We start from the raw sequence: 22,249 nt of genomic DNA, 5'->3' as shown, positions 1-22,249 counted from the left end.
GAAAGATGCGGTGACCATTCAATTGAGTGAATCGTTCTTGGAGTTCTTTCCAAACTTGAGCAGCATCATCCACCAAAACAATGTTGGATTTTAGAGAGGGATTTATGGAGTTATGCAACCAGGAGACCACCAGGGCATTACATCTCTCCCATGCATCAAAAAGGGGGTCTAAGGTTGATTTTGGTTTAGAGAAAGTGCCATTAATAAAACCAAGTTTATTTTTGGCATGGAGGGCCCTGCACATGGCTCTCGACCAAGTAGTGTAGTTATCAGAAGTGAGGAGGTCAGGGACTAAGTTAAGAGATGGATTATCTCCATAGTCAAGTCGGTAAGGATTGATTGGATTGGAGAAATCCAGAAAGGGGGATTTGGATTTGTTGGAAACTTCAGTAGCCATTGAAAAAACAATTCAATTTTTATTCTGTATCGAGCTCTGGTACCATGTAAGAATTATATGAGAAGAAGCATGAAAAAGGAACAGAGCAGAATTGCTGAAAATGCTGTTGCATGAATCGTATTTCATTGATTCAACTTTTCACATGATGCTGTTGCTTTATGCAAGAGTGGAAGCAAAACAAATCCTAACTAAATAAGAATATTTTGAAATCTTAGCTATGAATTGGACTATTTAATAAATTTCCAGAACAATTATCATATGAGGCGTGTCCATCTAGTGTAGCATCTGACTGCATATCAACACCACAAGTTGCTGCATTTGTATTAGATAAGTTGATGTTGGACTGCTCTAATAGGTACTGTTGACAACTTTCCATAACATCGTTCAAAGAGCATCATGAATCTGAACTCTCCTGCCTGGCCTAAAACTCTTTGTTCAGCCACAGCATGCATCATTGTCTGCGCATGGCAGCTGGAATTTGCAGTCACCTGTTACCTAACCTTGTGGCCTGTGAAGACAACTAATTACCACTCGATGCTTCTAATTTTGAAGTACCTAATTTTCATTTCAGGCTTTGGTTGTACACAAGAATTTAGACTTGCGTCTCTTCTTGCAAGAGAAGGACGGTCTTTTCTTCCAAGGAGTCCACACTTTCCGCACATTGGTCTTCACCTACTCCATCTCCTGTAATTTGTCCCCACATCATAGCATAGTACCCAATTCCCATTATGATCGTTCCTATTACACTGCACAGGATACTTCCATATTTAAGATTGAAGAAAAAACACAGAAATTAAGATTTAAATGATTATTTCTCTAGACATGCAAGCCCTTTTAATTAGCCATGGAATTAAAGAAGCAAAATGCCATTATACACTGTAATTATGGAGAATGTGAAAATTAATAGAGTTTTTATTTTTTTTTTCTGCTTTTAACTTCCATAGTGAAGATTATTTGTAAAGAAGCTAATACCAAAAATGGTTGCAAAAAGAATTCCAAAGGGCTTGAACATTGGAACATATAAAGGGCCCTTGCTTTGTGTGCACCATATATGAACAGTGTACGGATTACCCCCAAAGACAGCCTATAGCACATGCAGCACACGCATAATTTATACACACAGTAAAGTCCTAGATCACACATTTTGATGGAACATGTCGGCATAATTTAATAACTTTAATTTGCGTACTGTTAAAACAGTGAGAAGAAGCTCATAAGAGATGAAATGAAAAAAATTGAGATAAATTGAACAAAATATTATTAAAATATATTATTTTTGTATTGAAATTTGAAAAAGTTGTATTGAGATTTATAAAAATTGAATTGTTTATTTTATTTTGTATAAGAATTTAAAAAAACTATAATGATTAAGATGAGAAGAGATAGAGAATTTTATGAAAACAAATGACAATGTTAAAGAAACAAACCGCGTCTCTTTATAGAAATGAATTTTAAAAAGAAAAATTATATGTGCAGTCATTTTTGCAGACTTTTTTGTGCACTCCAGTGATATGATTGGTTGTGGATTAAAAAAAAATTAATCCAGCCAATCATATCAGTGGAGTGCACAAGAAGTGTGCAAAAATGACTGTATGTAACATTGCTCTTTTAAAAACTATTCCACATTGAACTGTCCCCAGTACGCTGTAGAAAGACGCCGCCTTCATTACTTGCAGTTCTGGATACTGTTTCACTGTTCCAAGCTGGGTACAAGAAATGAATCAAAAGATTAGTTCTTGAAATTCAAAATATTGTAATGGGCATAACAGTTTTACCTGGAATAATGTTCCATACTGAAATAGACAATGATGTAGCTGCTAGCAAAATGCCACCAAGAAACCAAGAATCCAATGCTTCGGCGTTGAGGAGGAGATGTAGATCAGTTGCTGCTTGGGTTGAAGATCAAGATATGTTGAAGAAACAGAAGTTTTAAGTATCAGTATTGGGCCTTTGTAAAGGTCCACCATTACTGCCCCCATGATCGATATCAACGTGGCGATTACTTTAGCCTGGCAGCTCGAACTTCTCAAACCTAATTTTGTACTTCTATAAAAGGGTAGATAAGTTATTCAATCGCATACACAAACAAACGAGGCCAACATGTAGCTGTTTGTTTTAATGTCAAATTGCTCACTATCCATTTTAATTGCATCTTAAACTTTTTATTTCACGTGGTTTAACATTACGACCAAATTAATCGATTCCTCGATTCGGAATTGTTAATATATAAATTGTTAACAATGTCACGTCGACATCAATGAAACTATTAGTCATTAGATTATGTGTATTTCACAAGTAAAATTGTTAAAAGATAAATGATAGTTACAGTCGTGAATACACTTATGCGCCGTGCAATCACTTTTTAAAAAGTGAATAAATGAAAAACACATAAAAAAATTTAATTTTTTAATAGAAAATTTCTATTCTTTTTCAAAACGATTACACGAGTTTTATGTATTATACAACTATAGGTAGCAATACTCTTTTTAATTTAATATTTTTTATTTTTCTAAATTTTTACGTGATTTTTAATTTTTACATGGCGGGCACACTCCTTCAAGAGACACGTATCGAGTAGTTATTGATGTTGACGTTGGTATTTCTAACGATTTGCTAATGAAATTCTGACAGTTACAGAAGAACCCATTTGATTGTTTTTAAAAAATTAGAGAGCATAAAGTTCAACTGAAAAGAGAAAAAACGATTTGATTTTAAAGCTATTCACGTAGACCCATTGATTTTGAAAGAAGAGGAGGTTCTGTTAAAACCTGAGCAGGACAGAGAGCATGAAGAAAAAAGATGGGGTCGAAAGGCCCAATGCACAGACTAGGATCGGAGAGCTTTAACTTAAGCCCAAGAATGCAAGGTTCTGCGCTATGGTTATCCTGCAAACCACACATCAAGAACCAATAACACAACTTCCCTTTTGTCTTGCTTAGTCAAACTGTCCAAATACCAAATCATCATCAATTGAAGCAAGCAATGATGAACACCATTACACGATGTCTTTCGTGGAAGGACCGGAAGGACCGTCAGACCCATGCTCCAAGCGAGCCCGAGTCGGGAATTCATTAGAATTCGAAGGGTTCATTTAGGCATCAAATCCTTCGGGCTTTCATGGAGTAGGTCTGTCCACCGGCCGTGTGTGTGCGCTCGCGTGAGAGAGAGAGAGAGAGAGTACAAACCCAGTTAAACCCAGGAAGAAGAATCGCAAGAAGAGAGAGAAGGTGAGAAGTGGTTGTTCTGTTCTGCACGGAGAAAGAAGACGAGGAAGATGAGAAGCAAGCCCTGATATTAATATATTATGTTTCAAGTATGAAGAAGGAAGAAGAAGAAGAACCTGTCAGTGCGGTGATAAATGAAGGAATAAGGGAGGAGGATAGAAGCAAGGGAATTGGTATAGAAAACAAATACAAAAGGGCTCATCCCATTATTCATGGCTGTACTAGCCCATATAGTTAACCCTATAGTGCAAGCTTCCATGGTCACCATCACTGTGAAGGGCACTGCTTCCCACAACATGGCCCTCATCTCTCTCTCTCTCTCTCTCTCTCTCTCTCTCCTGGAATATACACTGCTTCTGTCTGCAGAAGCAAGCAATAATAATCTCTCCTCAATCTTTTCTCCCTCGTATTTATGGCGAGCATTATGTTGCTTTACTTCCACAGGTTTCTGTAATGTGGCGATAGGTAGAGAGACCCAGGAGTTGGGGGTGTTCACCTTTCACAAAGTGGCATGGCTACTTGAGGTGAAGAAGCTACTCGAATGTATGTCTCATGGTAGGGAATGGAAACCTGACGTTCAATAAACATATCGTTTTATTTCGCTTTGGAAATGGAACTTTAGCACACGTTCTCCTTTCATTGGTCCCTTTCTCTAATTATTGTGTTTTTTACCTCTAATTTTTTTTAATTAAACAATGTTATTCATCATTTTCAAATTATCTTCCTTAACTAATCACAATTTAATTGAATAAAATTTAAATAATTACTTAAAATATGTCGTATCATTATCAACTTATGCGAGTAAGGATAACAAATTAAGGATGTAGAATGCCAATTCTTTTCTAATATATGGGTGGACTAACTGTGATTAATAAACAATATAACTAGAGCCTGAAATTGAAACTGATTCTTATTTAATATATTAGTGACTGTACGTGTGGCCGACGTTGGCATTGGCAAAGGCCCTACATGAAAGTTGTATTTTTAGGTTCACCAAACTTAGAAAGAACACTTACATACAAGGGACAAAAAACTTAGATTTGGCTGACCGCAGACTCGCACAAAGTTGACATCTACTTGCTCCACACACTTCAATTAATTAATAGTAGTCCACTTCCATGTGGATACCGCCGACCAAGGATAGGTGCAAAATGACCTAACGGTCAAATGAAGCGGTACTACTCTAAGAGAAAAGAAAGGAGAATAACTAGAGATGTCTTTTTATCCGTACTGATTACACAGGCTAGAGTAGCTAGCTATAGTTGAGAATCACTTCAGTTATTCAATCTGCTGTCAAAGTTGAAACATTCAAGGGCGGGAATAAAAATATGCAGTAAATGTCCGTCCATTAGATATGACAAGCAGTTGAAGTTGAAGGTCACGACTTCAACTCGAGTCAGATAATTGCATCCATAAGATTTGATCATCCCACTGACCCCAAAAGCAAGAAGTCCGATTTCATTGGATTGCCATACTTTTGTATGTGGAATGATTGACTGTAAAAGCATTACTTTCAGATCATGACAAGGTCTATAGTCATGCCTACCATGTTCGGATTCAACATCACATGGAAAACACTATTGTTGCCCATCTAATAGCTTCCTGGACTTCTTCCCATCAGAGTTGGGCAAAATAATATTCCTGGATATGATATTACATTTTAATCCAAACAGAAACGTTCAAGGAACTCATTAAAAAAAATGGAGAAGAAACAGAAATTAAAGTACATCATCATCCATTAACATATATGATTAATTCTTTCTCAAGGATTTAATATATGTGTAGTTATTTTCCCTTTTTGGGTCTGAATACTTCAGAGGTTTGAAATGCTGAGGTCCAGTATTAGGGTGGCCTCCTCATTCACGGAGAAGCCAGATAATGTAAGACATATATTGCCTCAGCCATTATTCATTTGAAGTTGGAAAAAATAATGCATCGACTAAGAGTGGTCGCAAGGGGCAAAACTATAACATTTAAACCACCTATAACATTTGAATGCATAACCAAAATTATTGTGTATCAGAAACAGAACCAACATACTTCTAAAAAGGGGTGGGGCTAACATCCCTCCCAAGTTCATGGTTGAAATCAACTTTAGTTGTCCTGATATTAAACTGTCAAACAAAGTCTGGTCCCTGCATGGCGTTGCGCAGACTCAGTTTATCTCTACACAAAACTCCCAATGTAACGTGGGATATGTGGTGGTATTCAATCTCTTTAGAAGAACCAAACAACAGTTTATCTTCCATTCTCATAAAAAATGGGATAACTCAGTTTTAACTAAATGGTGCAAGATGATGCCCATATTAACCTTGACCCTCAATTTCTATAGAGAGAGAGAGAGAGAGAGAGAGAGAGAGAGAGAGAGAGAGAGAGAGAGTAGGTTCCAATATAAAACTTTCAGGTATATTTTATTCCATTTCCAAGACAATGAATGACACAGAGATTACCCATTTGGGTTGGCAACAGAGACCTTTAAGCTTTGATTTGATGTATGAAATTTCTACATTTCTTCGATACTGTTTTGCAAGAGAGGGGCTTTTTGTCTGCTGGAGTCCAAGTTGCTTACCGCAGCTTCCCCACTCATTTTCTGTTCTCTGGCTTTTCCCCACATTACAGAATAAAATCCAATGACAATCAGAATTGCTCCAATCAAACTGCATCAGGTTCAAAATACAATGATCAATGATCCGTTCTTTTAAGGATATAAAGGTGTTGGGATTGAATAAAGATACTCAATACCATAATCAGTATAAAGATCGTGAGCAAAAATAAGAAAAAAGAAATAGTATATGCCCTACCTTAGGAGATATAAAGTATCTCCTAGTAAGATAACACCCACGACAATAGAAATGAAAATACCCACGGGCTTGAACATGGCAACAAAAACAGGCCCGGTCTTGTGCATGCACCATACAGAAATGCCAACTTGGAATGCAGAACCGAACATTCCCTACACTCAGAAATTAATCTCTTAAGGTTTATATAACAGAATGCATGTAGATTCAATTGGTAAATCATGGAGGGATTTGTAATTTAATTACCGAGTATAGAACAGCAATCAACCTCGTATTAGGTTGTAAGCTCCAAGAACTGAAGTCTCTTTCCAAGACCAATGAAACAACTGCAGATTGAATGGCCACAAAGAAGCAGTAGAAAAAGGCTATAATAAGCCCTGCTGGGTATTTTTTAAGTATCAATGCCTGAAACATCAATAATGAAATATGGTAACTTGTTCTCATTTTTATAGCTGGTTTCAACTTTCCACATGATGGGAATTTGTAGGATCTCACCTGCAAGATAAGCCATACTGAAGCCAGTACAGAATCAGCTGCAAGGAGCAATCCTCCAACGACCCAGTTTGACATTTGCAATAGAAGTTGATGAGATGCTTCTGAAGGTGAGGGTGTCGTTAAAAGTGGAAGGCCCTTGAATAAAGTCACAATGAATGCCCCTGTAATGGACAACATGGCTCCCAAGGATTTAGCTAGGCTACTGGAGCTTCTCCAATCCAGTTTCTCCATCCTGAAACCACAAAGCTGAATCAACAATAGCACACATGTACAGAATCAAGTATCGTTTTTTTTTTTTTTAATAAGTAAAAATTTTATTCATAAAATGCAATAGGCAAAACCCATGTACACAGGATGTATACAAAAGAAATGCTTAAATACATAATACTAGAAAAACGAGGACAAAAACTCATGGACAACCCCTCCATTAAGTACAATAGCTGAAAACCAACTAAACAAGGAACACATAAAAAATTTCCAGAGTTCTTCTACATTGCGTTCCCTATTATTAAAACACCTTTCATTCCTTTCCAACCAAATGCACCACATAATGCACAAAGGAATCATCTTCCAACACAGCTTCCACCTGAGAGCAAGTATGAAGTCTAGTCCAACATGCAAGTAAATCCACCACTGATTTTGGCATAACCCAGGTCAGTCCGGATCTTCTAAACACACCATCTGATAACACTTTAGCCACATCACAATGTAGAAGTATATGATCCACTGATTCCGCAACTTTCTTCCACATGAAGCACCACTCCATAACAATTATTCCATGCTTTCTCAAATTGTCAATTGTCTGAATATTCCCAATTGCCGCTGTCCATGCAAAAAAAGCAACCTTTGACGGAACATGAGCCTTCCGAATACTATCTTATAATATGATCTAACAGAAAACTTTTTAGACACTGTATATCTCTATAGCACCCCGCCTAATTACCTATTAGGATTAACCCTTAATCTCCCTTAAAAGGAGCTTATAATACTACTTTTTTTTTTTTGGTTTTTTTTTTTTTTTTGGGGGGGGGGGGGGGGGGGGGGGGAAGGTTTATATTTTTAGCATTAGATTTATTATTAGTCCTTATAATTTTTCCTTAAGGAAGTTAGTTAGATTTGTTTTACCCATTAAACTATGGCACTAGGTATCATTAATGGTTAAATTCGGGTGGTTTAGTAAGCAAGTCCATTAGTGCTTTACTTAAGGCCCTTAAACCCTTAGAATGTTATAGGCTAAGACTTGGAAGCCTTGAACCAAGCCTCATAAGAGTTTAGAGGAGGTTTGGTAAACATGTTTCATCCCAAAATTCTCATCTCAACTCAAAATTCTCATCTCATCATTACTACTTTCCCAAATCCCCACACAAAATATAATAAACAATTTAACTTTTTCAAATCCCAATACAACTTTTTCAAATCCCAAAACAATAATAATACTAAAAATAATATTTTAAACTTTTGGGCCCATGGGCCCAACTTGGCATTAGCTTCGACCCATGGCCCATTTATGAAAAGGCAAGCCTTTCAAGCCTCATCTTTGTGGATCTTGAGCACTCTCATGGTCTCTTAAAATCTGGAAACAAGGCCTCCCATCAACTCACACCCAAAGCCTATACACCATGCAACTCCCACTCATGGCCTTTTTAAGCCCAACAAGGCCCAAAGCCATGTCTTGCATTTTCACACTTCTATTTCACCTTACCATTGGTTTCCCTCAAGCCCAAATGGTACCCCACGCCCCTTAGGATTCCCAATTGTCCATAATCAAGCTTCTAACTTGAGTTAAGGACATTAATCAACTTACCCATGATTATTCAATTTAGTTTCTTGGAGGCAAACAACATCAACCTTCCAACTACAAATGAGAGATCTAATGCGACAATGTTTATTAATGTCATTGATCCCCCTTACATTCCAAGACAAGATTTTAGGCTTCATTAACTGAAGAAGAATCCCTCCCTTTTAATCTGTCCCTCCCCATAGTTCCCTCATTATCATAGTTAATAGAGCATGGCAAGCATTTTAACTCTCTCTCCTTCCTCACAGCTAACTTCATAGTTGTGGATCGACCAACTTCTATGGCTACTAGGAAAGCCTTAAATTGTTCTTCAAACCCTTCACATGATACAAACTTGTATCTCTCCACTTTTTTTAACATCCAATCTGAGAATTCCTTGGAAGCAATCTGAGGGTGAAGCATCCGTAAAGGCGTCGGACTACCCAACTCCTCCTCAACACTGGCTACTTCAACTTCATCCATCTGCATATTAGAATCCAACCTCTCATTCTCAGATAAACTGCCCCACTGTAAAGTCCCATCCATATCATTCAAATCAGTCTCAATTTCTTCCTCAAAATCTGCATCTAACTCCCACTATCAACTCCCCTCAATAGCCAAGAACTGCTTCAACAGACTAGTGCCAGCGTCCACCAGATTTATCTTGTTACCTACGAAATCCAAAACCTCTACACTACCTTCACATTTCTCTACGATTTCCCCCACCTCATTTACTGGTGCCTCAGGCACCACCACTACGCAACCAGAAACTTTTAATGTACCCATAGAAATTTTTTGTGCCAAAACTGGGACCATTGACTCGAGTATCGGCATCGATACAGATCAGTAGCCTTATCCGAAATTTCCAAAATATCGGAAACCTTTCGTTTCTCCTTCCAGACCATTACCGGGCTTCTGCTTGGGCCTGACCCAGTCTCTTTATTCTTTCCCTTCGGCTCTTCACTTCCCAGACCACCGACTATGTAGCCCAGCCCACTCTCCTTATCATTAACCCCTTTTTTCCCCGTATCAGACTTCAAATAAAATGGGCCTAGCTCTCCCTTACTCAAGCCTAGCTCGACCCACTCCAAAATACTCTCCACCTTATTTTTGATACCACCAGATAATCCATCAAGCCCACCAACAATGACTCTTCATCTTCCCTAAGCGACATCGTGCTATGAGACTGTTCATCTCCTTTGAGGAAATGAATTGTCTTCTTCTCTAAGATAGAATGCGACTGCGATCTTCCATCCCTTCTGCTTGCCTCCCGTATGTTCTCCAATCTTTGTTGCAGTGGTTTCTTCAGAGCCTCCACATACAATTCCTTCCACCCAACAAACACCATAGAAGAGGAACCAGGTTTTACATGAGCTCTGTTTCTGTCGCCAAAAGCAGAGGAAAAGGAAATTACTTCCTTCAACATTACTCCAAACTTCCTCCAGCCCTCTCCCTTCAAACCTTCTAGCACAACAATCGACCCACGCCTCTTATCATGCCCAAACTCAGACAACGTAAAAAATAGATCAAAACTGGTATGATTCCTTTGCACTACCAAGACTTGATTTCCTTTCCTGCAAGTTCTAAAAAACTCAGAAGAACCCCCTGAATCTCCACACACACCCACTGCTGAAGCCAACCAATCCATTGTTGCAGCATCAATGGAAATAAACTTGACAACCCGACGACTACTCTCCACAATTCTCCACCATAGATCATTTTCACGTTTAAATTCAAATAATTTTTGATCAACAAGTAACTTCCGACATGCCCCATTTGAAAACCACTCCCGCAAGACCACTAAACTATTGAACTTTAACCAGATAATTGTTAAAACTCCAGTGAAAGACATCAGGAATAGACAAAGAAACGAAACTCATTGAGAGAGAGAGAGAGAGAGAGAGAGAGAGAGAGAGAGAGAGCACTTTTTTTTTTTTTTAAATCAGCAATAGCACGCATTTACAAAAATAAGTACCTTATTCATATTTTAAGCACAAATAGTCCTCTAGTCTTTCAAATTTTGCATTTTAGTGCTTTATACCGAGCTTGTCACTGATGTAGATTCAGAGCAGCAATTAAATTTGAAAAAATTACTTTGGCCAGAAATTCTAGACCACATTTAGTTTCCTTTTTTTGGTTTTTTTTGGGGGTTTTTGTTGGGGGGGGAGAGAGGAAGGCCGGGGGGGGGGGGGGGGGGGGGGGGGGAGGGGAAGGCGGGGTGGTGGGTTGTTGTAGAATAATTGTGAGACGTAATAACAAACGGAAAAGCTGGATTGAGAGGGAACACTGCTGACATTTTCTTCGTCAACAATACCCGTCCTGTGTGCATGAGCTATGCCTAATGCATTTATCAATAAACTTCTTGATTACTTATATATTAAAAAAAAAAAGAAGATACTGCAGTACCCAATTTGTAAATCTGGTTCTTGACTGGAAAACCTCTGAATATGTGTAACCTCAATACTTATGTGTATATATAAAATAAAAATTGCTTCCATCTCGATAATGTAGGCTACAGAGCCGCTGGTTAAGCAAAGGATGAAAGGGATCAGATAGCAAATCGCCATTGATGCCATAAGAAACTTCGAATGAAGACACATAGCAAAATAAGCAATTTGTGATAGCTTTCCCTATGGAGCGGTCAGGGCTAAAAATATCAAAATACTCAGCTCACTAGCATCAATTTTTTTTTTTTTTTTTTTTTTATTGTTTTTTTGAAAATTCACTACCATCATTTAAGCAGTTGGCATGATCCAGGTTAAATTATCACTTGTGAAACTTTTGTGACAATTAGTAATTTAACAATATTAATGTGTGATTTAAAGATGTCGTGTCAATCACTTATCACAGTGGATCCATTCTCGGATTTAAAGTCACTATAGGGCACCCTGAATCTTCACGGTGTGCAATAAGATTGACAAGGTATTAACAAGCGAGAGGAGAGCATCACCTGAGAGCAACGGCCAAAATAAAAGTAAAGGCTGGGATAAGGTTAAGCATGGCCGTGCCAAGCGTCGGCGAGCTATACAAAATCCCAGCATAGCCTAGAATCTGTACACCAAAACTGTAAAAATGGTAAAACCAATGAAATACCAACTACAGAAACCTCCATTACGTGAATTGGGTAAAGGAAATTGACAAACAATAAAAGAGAAACAGAACTTCATTCAAACCGAAACGAACCCACAATAAATTCATCAAACGTAGTATGTAATAAAGCTAGAATTCCAACTCACCCAAGTAGGCCGAGCACGAAGAATCCACAAAGGAGGGAGAAAGTGATCGGAGGACGCTCTGATCTGCCAAAATCGTGGATATCAAAGAAATAAATTATTTTTATTTTCTGTCACAAAGAGAGAGAGAGAGAGAGAGAGAGAGAGAGAGAGAGAGAGAGTACCCGTGGAAGAAAAAGGAAGTGGGGAGAAGGATGAATGAGGCAAGGGCGTTGGAATAGAAGATGAAGATGAGGTTGCTCATTCCCCTCGACATAGCCGCTTTGCCCACTATCATTAGCCCAACCTGTGCACACTCGGCCATCATCATGCCCACAAAGGGAAGCGCCACACTCTCCATTCTCTCTTTTTCTCCGTATGCGCGAGTGTGACTGAAATATTGACTTTCAGAGTTCAAATTCCAAACGCCACCCAAGTTAGCTGGTCTTAAGATTCGCAGGAAAAAATATATAATATATATTCCCCGCGATACTTGTCTTGTTCGCCGGCCTCTTGCCACTGTTGTTTGTCTTATAGTACACACGTCCAAATAGTACTCAATAGTTACCCAATACGAGAAATTATTGAGCCAGATAATTTTTTTCTTGAGTTCAATACGATATAATATAATTCAAAGGTCAAAATTTTAATTCGACATTAATCTGTTCAACACGAATACAAATCATCTCGATTAATTATGCATCATTTTCGAATGACTTGTTTTTCAATACACTATTTTTATAAAATATATTAAGGACGTGTTTGCTCACCCATTAACCTGCAACCAAGTGAAGGAAAATCCAACTCCTAAGTCGTATGAGTCGGGTGATATTTCTTATAGAATAAAGGAGCAAATTTTTTCGTGCCTTAGGAAGTGGCCATTGATGGATATTATAGAGCATATGGATTCCCCATTGAGCCTTATAACCGCCTGATCTTTTTATTTGAAATTGAGTTGGGGTTCATTATTTGAATTTCCCTCGCTGTTTGTAGTTTACCTTATATTAGGAAAGTGATTCAGATCCCTTAGCTATTAAGAGTTTGTTGGATCTTTTATCCCTTGTATGACGGAGGTTGTTATCATGGCTCGTGGTCTTCACGAGGATTTCGTCCAATGCTCAGTCGTCTGGGCTTGGCATTTGGGGTGCATGACAGGCCCAATGCTTTCCATAGAAATCTCATAATGTTCTAGGAAGTTATTGTCGCCACGGCTTCGACCTTTGTCCACTTCTTGAAGTAGTCGATAGTGATCACTATCGACTACAACATTATGACGGGTTTTGTCACGGGTTCTTTTTCCATGACAGAACATCGTGTGTTATAGTGGCTATTTGTCACCAAAACAAAGCATGGGAACAAAACCAGCCTTTTACTATGAGATTCCTTCGGTGACAATAGTATAGTAGTAATAGGGGTTTTAATCACGGAAAATACTTTTGATCCCACAACTGTGTGTTAATGGGACTTAAAATTTATAAAAATTTTAAATCGTCGTGGGTTAAAAGTTATAACCCACCAGATAACATTTTTTTCCCATGAAATATTATTCATCGCAAAAATCGTACCTCCTCAGTAGATAGTCCATCGTGAGTAAATTAATATTTGCCACTAAGCTATTTCATCTTTATCCCATGAAATATACCATCAGTTAATGTTTATTGAATTAATTCCACAACAATTAATTACGCTATACCCCGCGCGATACCGGGTCTATCCTTTTTACCCGATGTTATCTTCCCCACCCCTTTCCTTTCTTTCCCAACCGCCGCGCCCCCTCCCCCCCCCCCCCCCCCTCCCCTCCAACATTTTGTAGTCACCGTACATCACACTCGCCCTACAACCTCACCGCCTCTCACCATAGTCGCGTCCTCCCCCACGCTGTATACTAATCGTCCCCAACCCGTGCATCGAAGCAAAGTGAGAAGAAATTTCCCAGCAATTGCCCTAGCCTCCAGTATGACGCAGACGCCCTCTTCTGGTGCATCCCCTCTCTCGGGTCAAATAGACACAGTCAGCCTCACATTCTTCTCCCTCCATCTTCTATCTCTATTAATGGTATGATTGTGTACCATTGGGGGTGACTTTGAAGATACTGTGTAAGATTTCTCTACTTCTCTTATGATATGGTTGTGGCAAATCTGATTCATGTAATGTTTTGTTATCGTCAATAAATACACAAGTATGAATTTGCCATGGATGATCCCTAATTTAGCTCTGGAATTTCTGCTGATTAGGTAGCCCCGATTGTTGTGAAGCATTGTATGTACAGATTTGTATATATTATTTATGTAAATATTGGTGTGTGGGGATTGGTTCCAACATGTTAATCTATTTTTGCCTAATATAGGTGAGGGTGTTGTCCATACTAGCGTTGCATTAACATCTTAAGTGTACCCGTTTAAAAAATTTGACATTGCATTCCAATCTGAAACATATCTGTTTCATGTTTTTAAATAACTACAAGCATGCATCCATGATACTTGTGTATGATAGGAGATAGTATTGTAAATTGCTAATCCCTTTGGTCATGTTTAAACCATTCATCCATTGACAGAGAGTCCTCGTTTGACTGCACTATTGTTTGGTCTTAGGTTGTAAGATCACAACAAAAGGCTAACCCACATCCTGGCTTATGAAACCAAATGGCTTATCAATATTGTAATTGGCCACGAAATGGATTTTTATACAAATCCATTTCCATCTGTTAGGTAATCTATATAGTTACTTCTCACTCAGTGGACGTCTATCATACCAAATCTACTCTATTACAGTCCACCTACCTAATGTAGGATGCAGAGGACTTCATTCAAATCTCTATAGTTCTTATGTTGCATTGAGCTCCTAACGCGACATGTTTTTAGGAAACTAGCCCTAATACAATTGCAATGACCCGAGCAATGTCAAATGCAGCCTTATTTACACTCCCATGCAGCTGTTAGACCAGGTCGTAGGCAGAAGTACTCCATAATCATCATAATCTGTTGTTACGCCTTGTAACTAAGCAATGTGAGTTTTGATGAACCTTGCACCTATACCAATACGGGTTTGCCTCTATCATGCCTCCTCCACCAACTATAGAAGGGACTTGGGGGCGTTACACGAGTCCTCCAGCTTCTAACTTTTGGTGGGAATTGTTAAGTTGAAATGGTTCTGTACCCATGCTTAGATGTATGGTGAAAATTTAACAATAATAGGACTATAAAGGTTGTTAGTGTTTCATCATCTGTTATTATTCAAGTTTAGACTTCATTTTTCATGCTTCTAGAGGTAGAATGCATGAAATGAATTTATTTTTAAGTGAGCTGCATAATATTCCTCCTGAACCTTATATCTGAAAAAAACAGTGTGAATTTGATGTTAAATATTAAAATTGGGCTTCAATTTCTTACCCATCCTGTGCCAGACCAGTTACCAACAATTTATCGAAGCCCTACTGAGATTTATAACGATTGGATCATCGCTTTCAATTAAGAATGAAGCTATGAAAGCTGTTGTACCATTCTGGTATAACGCCAGCCAACTTAAAAACAGGAATAAAGGTGATTTCCAAGGCATAGCTTTCTTTAAATGTCCAATTCCAAATTGAACCTACCTAAGATTTTGGCTATAGAACAAACTCGAATAATGTCAGCATTGCCTTCTATCACTTAGCTTGTTGGGTCGGGGATATTGGTATGAATATTTGCAATCCCTTGTTTGCGCTGCGATTAGTTTAATGTTTCCCATGAATTAGGCAATTTTATTAATACATCTCATTGAATTGGTCCTGCCCTATAAATTATAAAATCCTTTCCTTCATGGTCCGTTTCTGGAAAGGCTGTTTAAGTTACAATATATTAAATAATCGAAGGAATCTAATGATGTATCTAACTTTCCTGGATTTGATAGATTCGATTTTTTGTAGGCTGTCAGTAGGAATGGTCGGGAAATTCACACTGCATCAGCAGCCAATGAAGTAGTTGCAGTTGGATGAGCAGCAGGCAGAAAGCTTAACTTTTTTTGGTGGAGTTTACAGCTTCTTCTGAAGTCTACCAATTTGGTCTGTACACGAAGCTGAGAGTTCTAATATTGAAGGTCGATAATTTATCTCCTATACAAGAAAAAGTTTTGTTATCAGAGCACAGGTTAGTCAGAATGGGATGTGAAAGTTTATATCTGTACTTAAATTTGGTGTAAGATTCCTTATGTCTTTATTTGCTAAGTCTGTATCATATGTCATATAGGCTGCTTATTCACGATGTTAGCTATAAAAATCTCATAGAGAATGCTACTCTCTGGCCAGAATTTTTGACTTCTGTTCTCTCCTGCTGTCATTGTAGTGAACTGATTTAGACTATTGGACTGCATATGAATCATATTTACACCATCTTCCTTGATCAAAAGGGAAGTGTGCCTTACTCATTATTGTCCTTATTTATATGCATTTATATAGTTAATTGATGCCACCAGTTAGTTTTGCCAGTCACGTTTGGGATTCCTAAATGAGATCAATAGATAGAGATTTTTAAATTTATGTACAAGATTATCAGATAGGGTTTGCATTCCCTATCTGATAAGGGTTAATATGGGGCTGCAGTGCATATGCAGTCTAATGGCTTTTAATTTTATGTTTCGTTTTCAACTGATTGTATATTAATAATCTGCTTCATCTGGTCCCAGTAGTCTGTATATGAACCTCTGTTTTCTGTCTTAGCGGTAGGATATAATGAAACTCATCTCCATTTGGCTTATGTTGCTAGATAGGTGTTCTTGATGAAAGCAGACTACCATGAATGTGATTAATAGAACATAACTCTAATATACTTGTACTTCAAAGTTTGATCATAACTTAGTAATAGTTTGAATGTTAATTTCCAACCAGGGCTGGGATATTTATATGAGATATCCAAAAAATGACAAGGCCTGACTATTAACATACTATGTCATTTTGGCTCAATTTATTTACAGTCCCTTTTGCCATTTGGTTGTGTGTTTCAACATTCAACGCGTTCTGTCCGGGTGATCAAAGGACCATTTCACCATGAGAACCATCATTCCTCCCATGTTGATTCCTCATGTACACAATGCAAAAAATAGGTATTTTTACTGTCCTATAATTTCTGGAAACATTAATCTGCCTGAAACAGAGCATTCTACTCTCCATGTACCTTAAATGTTATTTGTATTCTGATAAGGTACATTTCAATTTGATCAAGGTGAAGGGGATTTTAAATAGTTCATATTTCCTGTTAGAACACACTAAAAGGGGGTCCTGTTAGATAGTAACTTTAAATCTTGTTAACAAGTTCATATTTCCTGTTAGAACACAAACCTAAGTCATTTTATTACACCTTCTTTTGATCACTACTGCGCCAATTAGCCTATTCCCAGCTAGTACCTGCACTGCACAACCAGACAAGAGTATGTATTTATTCATTTATTTGCTCTTTCACCTTAGTAAAACCAAATGGAAACTGAAGTTAGCTATTTAATGTCGGCTACCTATTTAGATCTAGGCATTAGGGTAGTTTGTTTGAAATCTGTCCAATTATCCTGGTCCTACTATTGAAAGTTGGACCAGCTTATTCCATGCACACCCATTTCAAATTACAACACTAACATACTCTTTTCTACTACCTGGTTAGCTTCATAAGATGGATAAGGCTTGGATGCATATTGAAGATAGATTGCATTCCACTGAGTATGCTGAAGGGGTTAGACAATTCCTCTCTATGGTGTTAGCCCACACTCCTAACATTGATCAGGTTAGGTGTCCATGCAGAAGATGTCGGAATAGAGCTTTCCACTCCATTCGTATAGTTGAGGATCATTTGTTCTTCAGAGGTATTGATCCAACTTATACGGATTGGATATTCCATGGAGAAGATGACCCTTTCCTTTCTGCTACACTCTCTGCCGATGAAGAAGCTGATACATCGGCTAACTATGATTATATTGATGATCTAGAATAGATGTTTGATGACATCAGCCATGGGTCTTATATGGATCATCATTCTACTGATGATGGATACATAGATGTAGATGATCAAGATCAGACCTTTGATGGTCGAACTAACTTTAATTTCAGGGAGTTGGTATTTGATGCACGACGCCCACTTTATCCTTCATGTACTAAGTTTTCAAAGCTATCATTCATCGTCAAGCTTCTTCACATAAAGAGTATTGGCGGTTGGATCGTGAAGTCATTCGATATGGTCATAAAGCCATTGCAAGAGGCATTTCCAGAGGCCTCTTTCCCTGACTCATATAACGATGCCTTTCGCTTGGAGCATGGATTGGGGTTTAGTTACGAGAAGATACACGTCTGCCCAAATGATTGTGTCCTGTTTTGGAAGGAAAATGCATCATTAAATGAGTGCCCTAAATGTAAAGCTTCTAGGTGGGAACAAAGCACAATTCACCAACGAAGGTTACCAAAAAAAGTTCTCCGATATTTCCCCCTGAAGCCACGATTGCAGAGGCTTTATATGTCAAAGAAGACAGCCCAGGCCATGAGATGGCATGTAGAGGGCCGTGTTGAAGATCCTACATGCATGCGACATCCTTCAGATTCTAGGGTTTGGAAGGACTTTGATAACAAACATGAGAGGTTTTCCGAAGATCCGAGAAATGTTAGACTTGGTTTGGCAAGTGATGGGTTTAACCCATTCAATAACATGAGTAGATCGTACAGCATTTGGTCGGTACTTCTTGTGCCTTACAACTTGCCGCCTTGGGCATGCATGAAAGATCCATACACTATGTTATCGTTGCTAATCCCTAGCCCAAAGTCACCAGGTAATGATATTGATGTGTTCTTGCATCCTCTCCTTGAAGAGTTGAATGAGTTATGGGTAGAGGGTATTCGTACCTATGATGCGTACAGTGGGCAAGACTTTACGTTGCATGCAGCTCTACTTTGGACTATCAATGACTTCCCCGCATATGCCAATCTTTCCGGTTGGAGCACGAAGGGCAAGTTGGCATGCCCGTATTGTACATCTGACACAAATTCTCAATGGTTGGTATATGGCCGCAAACATTGCTATATGGGTCATCGATGATGGTTGCCCCTAGATCACATTTGGAGACGCAAGAAAAATGCGTTTAATGGGTATGAAGAGCAGCAACTCCAACCATCAAGGGTCGAGGGAGACGAATTGCTAGAACAATTAAGTCAAGTGTCACATTTTTAGTTTGGTAAATCTTCTTCGAAGAGGAAACGAACGGCCAATCATCTTAACTGGACCAAAAAATCCATATTTTTTTAGCTTCCCTACTGGTTATCCTTGGGTTTGAGACATAACTTGGACGTAATGCATATTAAAAAAACATATGTGATAATGTATTGGGAACTTTGTTGAACATTGAAGGGAAAACTAAGGACTCTGCCAATGCGCGTAGGGATTTGACAAATCTCGGAATAAGGAAAGAATTGCATTTACAACATGATGGCGAGTCTGAGAGAATGGGTCTTGGTTGCTACATGTTAAATTTAAATGAGTGAAGGGCTTTTTGTGCATGGTTGTGCAAAGTGAAATTCCTTGATGGGTTTGCATCGAATATAGGCTGGTGTGTCAATGCTAGTGAGGGAAAGATCAGTGGAATGAAGAGCCATGACTGTCATGTCTTTATGCAACAACTATTGCCAGTTGTTATAGGCAAGTTCTTACGGGCCGATGTGCGTCAAGCCTTAATAGAGTTGAGTGCATTCTTCAAAGAATTATGTTGCTGAACTTTGAACCTATCAGTGTTGCATCACCTTCAAGCTAATATTCCCATCATTCTGTGCAAACTAGAAATGATTTTTCCTCCAGCTTTTTTTGATATCATGGTACACCTTTCTATTCACTTGCCAGAAGAGGCTTTACTAGCAGGACCCGTGCAATATAGATGGATGTATCCGTTTGAAAGGTATTTAGGAAAGTTCAAGCGGTACATCCGAAACAGAGCTAGGCCTGAAGGCTCAATTGCTGAGGCATATGTGCATCTCGAGTGCCTTACATTTTGCTCTATGTACCTTCATGATATAGAAACTAAATATCATCGAGAGGAACGCAATACTGATGTACCCATTGATGGGCCTGAGTCGGGAAATGCTGCAAGTTTATCTGTTTTCTCCCAAAAGGTTAGGCCATTGGGGATTGCGTACTCACATAAATTAGCCGACACACTAACGGTCAAGGCCCAATGGTATATACTAAATAATTGCTCGGAGGTTGAGCAATACATTGAGTAAGTACATCAATCTTGAATTACTAACTTTAGTAATGGGTATCTAATTTTACTAGTCTCCAATGTAACAATTCCATGCATTGCTTCACAGGGATCACTATAACAAGATGAAAGAAGAGGACCCTCATAACATCGACCGTAGGCACTAGAGTCAATTTCACGCGTGGTTTAGAGCACGCGTAAGATTTTTTCTCCTGTTTATTGCTTTATAGGGATACATTTTGGGTTATTATTGATTTAAAATAATAAGTTGGGAAAACTCTGATTTTGCTTTTTCTGTCCATTTAGAACATAGATTCGAGAGAAACGTGCAGTGGCTCCAATGACGATTTCTGATGAGTTATATGCATTAGCATGTGGACCAGAACCGATGGTCGCATCTTATGCAGGATGCATAATGAATGGTGTTCAATTTCATACTAAGGAGCGGGAAAGGCATCGCCGCACTCAAAACTGCGGGGTGGTGGTTCACGGAGAGCATCAGGGATCCCCTTGTGACTTCTACGGTGTTCTGAATGATATAATAGAAATACGCTACATGGGTTGGCGCAAGGTTTATCTATTTCAATGCACTTGGTATGACGTTGGTGACCCGAGAAGGGGGATACGTGTCAGGGACCACTTAACCATAGTGAATACGGATAGGCAATGGTATAAAGATGAGCCCTTTGCACTTGCGTGCCAAGCAATGCAAGTATTTTACCTGTCTGATCCGATCTTGGGAGGAAGTTGGAATGTCGTGCAAAAGGTTACAAGTAGGAATGTTTATAACATTCGCGCAATGGCCCAAGTTGAGGAGATGCTGGATGATGCTGAGTCATCAGGGGATGACCTTGATGTCGATGAGGGGGGGAATTTGAACAACTATCCCCCTAGTCTTGCTGTCGATGAAGCCATGCCCGAACCACTTATCCGAGTTGATGAGGAGCATTTGGCCGTTGCTCCAACCCCCATCTCACCTCGTGGCCCGGCCCAACCAGTTGACGATGAAGCAACACTGGACGACATAAGTTCCAATGATAACTCTGTTAACGACACCACCCATCAGCCAATTGGGGAGACTGATGATGATGATGGTAATGTAGATATGTGCTGTGATTTTGTAACCTTTAAGTTGAAAAGCTGAAAATAGAGTTGTCATTCATCTCTATTAGGCAATCTGTTTTCCCAATCCTACCAAACTATTCATTTTACAATGCGTATGGTGTGTAAGCATGGTGAAATTGAAATGTATTTAGGCATTTTAGAGGATTTTAGAGGGTGAATATACTTGTGCAATCTTTCATGGAAGTAGAGAGTAACTCATAGTGGAACTCCTTATTGTGTGCAGATTAAGGGCTTGCACTTTAAAGCTAATGTGCTATACGCTACCAACAGCTCGGGCTCCATTGTAACGTATTTGTCGCATAATGAGTTGATGGATCTCCTTTGAACTGCCACCAAGTGATGGGTTTCCAGGGTGACAACACTATATATATTTAAAGTTGCTTAATTATATACAATCTAAGCACAATTACCAGATTATTGTCAATTTTGTAACTAAGAATACTTGTGCTATCTTCATTAGCATGTTGGTTGTTCGTTTGGAATTAGTCAATTTCAGTGCAATTTCGTTGGCAGGCTGCATATATCATTTCATGCTAACATTGCTAGATGTTTGTTGCAGAGAATTGTCCATACTAAAATATACTTGACTAATCAATTACACTTTTCAGATTATTTCCGCTAACATATAGTGGAAAGTGCAGTAATACCAACTGGGATTTTTGTCCACAAATATTTCGAAGGTTATTATAGTTGACTATCGTAGGGATAAATCCATTATTTGCATAAAAACTTATGCAAATAAAATATAGGGTATTTAAACTGTTCATCAAATTTCAAATTATAGGAATTCTAGTCTGAATTAATTTTGTGGGCTGACTTCCATGTGCAGGACCTTGGGCAGTTGGAATATCCTTGGTCATAACCAAACCACTTTCTCCCAGATGGATGCAACAAGGTGGCTGTTCAAGCAAGGAATTTTGTTAGTCTAACACAAGATGGGTGTGTTTTCCTATTCATTATCTCCCCTGAAAGAAATAAGAAACTAAAAACTGAAATTATAACACACCCATCTAGAAATGCATATT

At 38.6% G+C, this 22,249-nt stretch overlaps 1 protein-coding gene and 1 pseudogene across 8 annotated transcripts; both read right to left on the bottom strand.

The window, feature by feature from the left end:
• Nucleotides 1-652: 652 nt before the first annotated feature.
• Nucleotides 653-4,261, bottom strand: LOC122310176 (annotated as a pseudogene).
• Nucleotides 4,262-4,819: 558 nt separating this feature from the next.
• On the bottom strand, nucleotides 4,820-12,355 carry LOC122311274 (WAT1-related protein At5g40240-like). 8 transcript variants are annotated; one of them, XR_006242755.1, is made up of 9 exons: nucleotides 12,089-12,355; nucleotides 11,928-11,990; nucleotides 11,642-11,755; nucleotides 6,915-7,146; nucleotides 6,666-6,824; nucleotides 6,423-6,574; nucleotides 6,072-6,278; nucleotides 5,662-5,756; nucleotides 4,820-5,262 (listed from the first exon to the last, which is right to left on the bottom strand). XR_006242755.1 is itself a non-coding variant. In XM_043125758.1 (8 exons), the coding sequence occupies exons 1-7, from the start codon at nucleotides 12,262-12,264 to the stop codon at nucleotides 6,125-6,127; spliced, it is 1,050 nt and encodes a 349-aa protein (XP_042981692.1). In that variant the 5' UTR covers nucleotides 12,265-12,355; the 3' UTR covers nucleotides 4,820-5,262; nucleotides 6,095-6,124. The 8 variants fall into 8 exon arrangements, 4 of the variants coding, with proteins under 4 accessions (XP_042981692.1, XP_042981693.1, XP_042981691.1 ...); XR_006242756.1 differs by having other exon boundaries at nucleotides 6,095-6,278; XR_006242753.1 differs by lacking the exon at nucleotides 5,662-5,756.
• Nucleotides 12,356-22,249: the final 9,894 nt, after the last annotated feature.

Source organism: Carya illinoinensis, chromosome 5 (assembly GCF_018687715.1).
Source record: "Carya illinoinensis cultivar Pawnee chromosome 5, C.illinoinensisPawnee_v1, whole genome shotgun sequence".
Lineage (NCBI taxonomy): Eukaryota > Viridiplantae > Streptophyta > Magnoliopsida > Fagales > Juglandaceae > Carya > Carya illinoinensis.
This window is presented reverse-complemented; position numbering and strand designations above follow the sequence as displayed.

Excerpts from the sequence above, each read along its gene's own strand:
- LOC122311274 (XM_043125758.1), bottom strand. The coding sequence starts at position 12,264 with ATGGAGAGTGTGGCGCTTCCCTTTGTGGGCATGATGATGGCCGAGTGT. Across the intron at positions 7,147-11,641 it reads ATTTTGGCCGTTGCTCTCAG|GATGGAGAAACTGGATTGGA; the intron begins GTGATGCTCTCC and ends TTGTGGTTTCAG. Across the intron at positions 6,575-6,665 it reads TGATTGCTGTTCTATACTCG|GGAATGTTCGGTTCTGCATT; the intron begins GTAATTAAATTA and ends TTCTGAGTGTAG.